We start from the raw sequence: 7,568 nt of genomic DNA on the forward strand, positions 1-7,568 counted from the left end.
CCCGTGAATGGATTACGTTGAGGTCGTGAGAGCTCCGCCCCGTGAATGGATTACGTTGTGGTCGTGAGAGCTCCGCCCCGTGAATGGATTACGTTTAGGTCGTGAAAGCTCCGCCCTGTGAATGGATATTGCCACTACAAAAGGGGCCTGAGGGAGTGGGTTCTCCTGCTCTCTCCTGCTCTCTCCTGCTCTTCTGCCGTGTGAGGCTGCAATGTTCCTCCTCTCTGGAGGACACAACAACAAAGTGCCATCTTGGAACCAGAGATTGAATCTGCCAGCGCCTCGATCTTAGACTTCCCAGTCTACAGAACTGTGAGAGAAGAAATTTCGGTTCATTATAACTTATTCAGTCTATGATATTCTCTCATAGCAGCACAAAGTGAACCGAGACACCTGCCATCACTGCCTCTTGTCTTTTCAAAGACTGTTTCTGGAACTCTTTATAGGCCCCAGAAATCCCAAAGTGGAAACAATAAACCACTTACCTTAAATCCTAATCAATCTGAAAAGCAAAGGCAATGAGTGCATGGATACCTTCTCTCTTTGGAATTCCTCTTTCCATCTGACCCCTGGAATGTGGCTTTTATCTTCAAGATCAGAGAGATGTTAATGACATATTTTCTTTCAGATTCAAGCAGTTCCAGGGCCACAGTCTGTCTTTTAGCTTTAGAAACAAACCAAAGAAGGACTTGATATTAACCATTTCTTCCTAAAATCCCATTAAATGCAAGCAATAAAAGCGATAAAAGGATATTGAAAACAATAAAAAAAAAAAAACCATCTGCAAGTTTTTGAAAGGTAGAAAGCAGAATGGAGGCACCATAATTCATTCAGCAGAGCAAAGGGCACAAAGTCTTGGTGTCCCCATCTGCAGCTGGAAAATCTGCTGAGAAGCATCTAGAAAGCTCAAGGATTGGAGACACCAGGGGCAATATAGATAGTGCAAATAAGTGGCAATGCTGAAAGCAGGAGCAATCTTTGAAAGTCTACATATGGGGCAATTGAACCTCCAGATCCTCACCCCCATACCAGATGGCTTCCTCACTTCCTCTCCACGGCAAACAAGAAAAATGAAACTAGACAAGCCCTGGTTTCTGGGATCTGGGCTAAAGACTTACGACATAGTAGAGTTCAGATGCTAAAATGAAAACACAGGGACTCAGGGAAGGCTTCATACTGAACAGCGAGACTTCCCTCAGCCTCCTTCCCCTGTAGATCCCAGAGTGCCAGCAGCAGCCAGGTTTAAACTCTTCAGGCAGGAGATTGGAGGGCCTCCCACTTGAGAAACTGAACTGCCCAAGGAAAAAAGATCCACAGACACTGATATAAAGAGGTCAGCTATCAGCCAGGCACGGTGGCTCACCCGTGTAATCCTAGCACTTTGGGAGGCCGAGGCGGGTAGATCACCTGAGGTCAGGAGTTCGAGACCAGCCTGGCTAACATGGTGAAACCCCATCTCTACTAAAACTACAAAAATTAACCGGACGTGGTGGCACATGCCTGTAATCCCAACTACTCAGGAGGTTGAGGCGGGAGGACTGCTTGAACCCAGGAGGTGGAGGTTGCAGTGAGCTGAGATCGCACCCTTGCACTCCAGCCTGGGCTACAGAGCAAGACTCTGTCTCAAAAAAGAAAAAGAGGTCAACTATCAAAAGTTAATTTGCCATCTGATTAGCCTATCCATAATGAAGCCCACTGATTGACAAGCTTGGCCAATACAAAATTTCCAGAGTTTTTCTAAGAGTTCTTTCTTACATATATTTAGCTAAGAATGCTCACACTTTTGAATAAAGCTTATACCATAAAAGAATGAGAAGAAAAAAGCATATACATACATATTTTTTTATAAGGAGGGAGGACCCTGAAGAAACAGAGACAATGCAGGATACAAAAGAATAAAAATTTTTAATCTTACAATTCATATTCTCAAAGGAATATAAGAAATATATTCCAGTCATTTAACAATTGCAGGATACTATTTTTAAAAAGAGAGGCTAATTTTTAAAAAGGAGAAACTTTTAAACATTGCTTAAAAGATAGAAAAAATTAAAAGGGTAGAAGATGAAGTAAAATAAATCTCCCTTTCTTAAAAAATAAAAATGATAAGAGGGGCCAGGAGCGGCGACTCACGCCTATAATCCCAGCACTTTGGGAGGCCGAGATGAGTGGATCACAAGGCAAGAGATCGAGACTTGCCAACATGGTGAAACCCCGTCTTTACTAAAAACACAAAAATTAGCTGGGCGTAGTGGCGTGTGCCTGTTGTCCAGCTACTCAGGGGGCTGAGGCAGGAGAATAGTTTGAACCTGGGAGGCAGAGGTGGCAGTGAGTTGAGATCGTGCCACTACAGTCCTCCTGGGCATGACAGAGCAAGACTCCGTCTCAAAAAAGAAAAGAAAAGAAAAAAAAAGATAAGAAAGAGATGTATTGAAGAAAAAGAGAAGAGCAAAAGATGGCAGTTGAGAAATCAATCCAAGAGGTCCAACATCAAATTAGTAGAAGTTTCAGAGAAAAGAAAGAAAATGGATGAGAAGATATTATCAAATTAATAACAGGGAAAAAAAAATTCCCAGGACATGTATTTCCAGAGAAAAGGACCCTTGTGCCCAGCAAAATTAATGAAAAAGACTCACATCATTATAAGGCATATTACATCACTGTGAAACTTTAGCACACCACGAACAAAGAGAAGATCCTAAAAGTTACCAGATAGAAAAATCAGGTAACGGGCTGGGCATGGTAGCTCATGCCTGTAATCCCAGCACTTTGGGAGGCCGAGGCGGGTGGATCACGAGGTCAGGAGTTCAAGACCAGCCTGCCCAACATGGTGAAACCCCATCTCTACTAAAACTACAAAAATTAGCCAGGTGTGGTGGTGGGCGGCTGTAGTCCCAGCTACTTGGGAGGCTGAGGCAAGCGAATCAGTTGAACCTGGCAGCCAGATGTTGCAATGAGCTGAGATCACTGCACTCTAGCCTGGGTGACAGTGGGAGACTCCATCTCAGAAAGAAAAAAAAAAAAAGAAAGCAAAAGAAAAATTAGGTAACATACAAAAAACTGAGTATCAGAATGGTACTGGACTTCCTAATAGCAAAATTAGAAGGTAGAGGACAGTGGAACAATTGCTTCAAAATCATGAGGAAAAAAGATGTCATATTTGGCCAAATTATTAATCAACTATGTAAAAACATTTTTGCAAAATTATGACAGCAAGAGAAATCTGACATAGCTGACTCCATCTTGCTTCTAACTTCAAGCTGCCCTTGTACATTCCTGAGCATAGGCTGAGATTTTGGGAGCAATTTAGTTCATAATTCAACTTAAAGCAAGGATGCTAATAGCCCTTCCCAAAACTAACCCCATGCCCTCCAATTTGGTACCCAAACTAGCTCTGAAAAACTAATGAAAGGTCAGAAGGTTCAGATTATGAATTATAAATTCATATTATGAATTACACTAAGATGTAAGCATAGTTAAATGATAATCAGCCATTGTTCTGGAGGTCACAAGATTTGTAACTTCCTTAGTTATTCCTATAGATAACATCACTACTGTAGAACCTAAGATTGGTCTTTTGAGACATTTTTCCAGACTTTTCCATTTCTGGAAGCTGACTGATTCCACCTGGACCCACAACCCGTAACTCAACCAGTCCTGTGGCCCTCACCCAGAGGCTGACTCAGCATATGAGGACCACATCGCTGTGATTTCATCTGCAATCAATCAACAGCACCCATTCCATAACCCCCTGCCCAGCGAATTATCCTTAAAAAAACTCCAGTCTCTGAATTTTCAGGGAGATTGATTTGAATAATAAACTCCAGTCTGCTGCGTAGCTTGCTGTATGTTTATTCAACTCTTTCTCAATTGCAATACAGCAGTTGCAGTAAGTCAGCTCCACCTGCACAGCAAGCTGGTAAGAAGGACCTGCCAAGTGATTACATATGCAGAAGCTACTGGATGATGTGTTCCACCAAAGCCGGAAGTAAACCAAGAAACCAAGGATACAGAAGATGAAAAAAATCAATAACAGCAACACAGAAACAGAAATCGAACAGAGGAGAAATATAAAGGGAATTCTTAAGAAGACTGGAAAGTCCCAGGATGATGGCAGTACATTGGGCCAAAGCAGAATAGGATGACGGAGGCAAATGCTCTTTAAAAAAAAAAGAAAAGAAAAGATGGCTGGGCATAGTGACTTGTGCCTGTAGTGCCAGCTACTTGGGAGGCTGAGGCAGGTGGATCACTTGAGCCCAGGATGTTGAGGCCAGCTTGGGCAACAAAGGGAAACCCCCACCTCTTAAAAACTAAATGGATAAAAATAAATTAAAAACTAAAAACATTGATGATGTAAATAGTAAAGTTTCTGTTATATTGCTAAGAAAAATTCAAGATCTATATAAATGAAGAGATATACCATGTTCTTCAAATGGAAGACTCAATACTGTCAAGATGTCAATTACCTGATAATTGGAATTTTTAAAAAGAGAGTCTAAAATTAGATACCCATATAAGACCACTTGACTTTCTGCATGCAACAATGGGAAACAGAAGGTATTTTCAATTAATGGTGCTGAAACAACTGGATAGCCATCGGGGGGAAAAAAAATGAACCTGGAGCCCTTTCTCACACTGTACATCAAAATTTATTCATGATAAGTCATAGATCTAAATGTTAAAGCTAAAACTATAAAGATTTTAGAAGAAAGCATACCAGAGTATCTTCACAACTGTGAAATAGCAAGTATTTCCTAGAAAGACAAGAAAGTCATGAGCTATTTTAAGAGTTTAAAATTGACAGCTGGGTGCAGTGGTGCACACCTGTCGTCCTAGCTACTTGGGAGGCTGAGAAGGAAGAATCACGTGAGCCCAGGAGATCAAGGCTGAAGTGAGCTGTGATCATGCCACTGCACTCCAGCCTGGGCAACAAGCAAGACCTTGCCTCAAAAAAAGTTGGACAATGGACTTACTTAGGCACTTTATAAAAGAAGATATATGAATAGCCAATAAGCATACAAAAACATACTTAATACCAGTAATCACCAGGCAAATGCAAATTAAAACTACAGTGTGATACCAGTACACCTCCCTGAGAATGGCTAACATGGAAAAGATTAAACATCCTTCCAGAGTATTGGAAAGTATGTGAAGTAACTGGGCTCTCATACATTGCTAGTGGGAGTATTAGCCAACTGCTTTAGGAAACTGCTTGGCATTTTCTTTTAAAGGTAAACATAATCATAACCTACAACCCAAAGATTTCACTCCTAGTTATACACCCAAGAGAAATGAGGGCATATATCCACCCGCTAAAAAAAAAAAAAATTTGTACAAGAATATTCATAGCTAGCTAGGCATGGTGGCTTACGCCTGTAATCCCAGCACTTTGGGAGGCCGAGGCAGGCAGATCACTTGATATCAGGATTTCGAGACTAGCCTGGCCAACACAGTGAAACCCTGTCTCTATTAAAAATACAAAAATTAGCCAGATGCACTAGTGCATGCCTGTAATCCCAGCTACTCAGGAGGCTGAAGCAGGAGAATCACTTGAGCCCAGGAGGCAGAGGTTGCAGGAAGCTGAGATCACGACATTGCACTCCAGCCTCAGTGAAAGAGCAAGACTCTGTCTCAAAAAAAAAAATGTCCATCAACAGGAGAATGGATTTTTTAAAATGTGATAAATTTATTCAATGTGATTAATAAAAAGGAATGAATTGTGTGCAAAAATATGCATAAATCTTTTTTTAAAAAACATTATGTTGGGAGAAAGAGGCCAGACACAAAAGAGTACACACCATATTATTCCATTTACATGAAGTTTAAGAACAGACAAAACTAATTTGTAGTACTAGAAGTCACAATAGTGGTTCTTTGGGTGGATATTGACCGGCAAAGTGCATGAAATAACTTTCTCAGATTCTTTCATGCACAGAAATATGTATATCTTGATCGGGTGGTGATCACAGGGGATAGACATATGTGAAATGTCTATTAGCTTAAATGTAAGCTCTGTGAATTTTACTCTATGTAAATTCACTTTCAATAAAGTATTAGTAAAAAAAAAATAGTGTCAAACTGTTTTTCTTTTTTTTTGAGATAGGGTCTTGTTCTGTTGCCTAGGCTGGAGTGCAATGGCGCTATCATAGCTCAATGCAGCCTCGACCGCCTGAGCTCAAGTGATCCTCCTACCTTGGACTCCCACGTAGCAGGCACCACAGGCACATGCCAGGAGGCCCAGCTAATTTGTTTTTTTATTTTTTGTAGAGACAGGGTTCTCACTATGTTGTCCAGGCTGGCTCCAACTCCTGAGCCCAACAGATCCTCCCACCCTGTCCTCCCAAAATGCTGGAATTACAGGTATGAACCACCACGCCTGGCTAAACATATTTTAAAAACATAGAAGCACAGGAGGACTGCGTACCCAGCCTGAGCCTGCCATTCTCCCTCCCCCATGTCCCCCAAAAGAAAACATGGAAGCAAGTACCAGAAAAAACTGTCAAAAGAGTTTAAAATTGTTGGTGCTCTTCTTCATAACAAACCTTTTAATACTATTTGACTTTTCATGTATTTGATTTAAAAAATTCAAAATAATTTTAAAAAATTACCTCCCCCAAAATGCCAGGGGGAAATGCCATTGTCTGACACAGTAAGTGTTCAGCAATGATTTGTGATATGAAGGGAAGGAAGGAGGGAAAAAGGAGGGAGGACAGGTTCTCTTGCAGTGTGTGATATTTTGGTGGTAGACTGTTGATGAAAGGCTTGCTTCTAGAAGATTCTACATCACTGGCTAAATAGTTCTGCCTTCTTCTCCACCAATCTTATGCCTTTTTCCCCCCCATAGCACTCCATTACTAAGTGTCTTGAACACGCAGAATCAAGGTGGTAGTCACTGGCCCTGTGACCTCTAATGAGTCCCTTTACCTCTATAGGCTTTAGTTCATCTGAAAAGGAAACCAGGAATTCGGTGGCCTCATGTATCCACTGAATCTGAACTGCAAGGATTCTCACCTTTGAGTTCAAAGCTCTGGTACATCCCGTTCGTTAAACTATCAGCCTGCATTCCCCCTTGGAACTTACCAGCTAAGGAGGTTTCACATAAAACGTTTTCCAAGGAGCTGTGTCTACCCTGGCCAGCCTCCTTGAGTTTATCTGGGTGGTCTTTCGTGACGTATTCTTCACCCCATTCTTTACCATCCTTAGGCTGCCTCCACATGCCAGATGGGAGATGGCCCTTGGACTGGATATCAGCCGAGAGGCAAGACTTGAGGTTTTCTTCTGCTTCTGGAGTTGTTGGGTTCACTCCTGGTGGGGTGGGGGGTGGGGGGCAGGGAAACAAACAAAAGTGCTATCAAAATCTTTTTTAAAAATATGTTTGTTTCCACTTTGGGAGGCCGAGGCAGGTGGATCACGAAGTCAGGAGATCGAGACCATCCTGGCTAACATGGTGAAACCCTGTCTCTACTAAAACTACAAAAAATGGCCGGGCGCGGTGGCTCAAGCCTGTAATCCCAGCACTTTGGGAGGCCGAGACGGGCGGATCACGAGGTCAGGAGATCGAGACCATCCTG

General features: G+C 42.0%; 1 protein-coding gene across 1 annotated transcript in view; it reads right to left on the reverse strand.

Moving 5' to 3' along the window:
- The window catches only part of ARHGEF33 (Rho guanine nucleotide exchange factor (GEF) 33), a 102,973-nt gene that overhangs the window by 30,715 nt on the left and 64,690 nt on the right, over positions 1-7,568 (reverse strand). Inside the window, exons 11-12 of the mRNA XM_011997356.1 lie at positions 7,078-7,302; positions 535-664 (exon numbers count right to left, since the gene is read on the reverse strand). Coding sequence (XP_011852746.1) covers positions 535-664; positions 7,078-7,302 — 355 coding nt within the window. The remainder of the gene's footprint in view (positions 1-534; positions 665-7,077; positions 7,303-7,568) is intronic.

This window comes from Mandrillus leucophaeus, unplaced genomic scaffold, assembly GCF_000951045.1.
Source record: "Mandrillus leucophaeus isolate KB7577 unplaced genomic scaffold, Mleu.le_1.0 Scaffold538, whole genome shotgun sequence".
In the NCBI taxonomy this organism is placed as follows: domain Eukaryota; kingdom Metazoa; phylum Chordata; class Mammalia; order Primates; family Cercopithecidae; genus Mandrillus; species Mandrillus leucophaeus.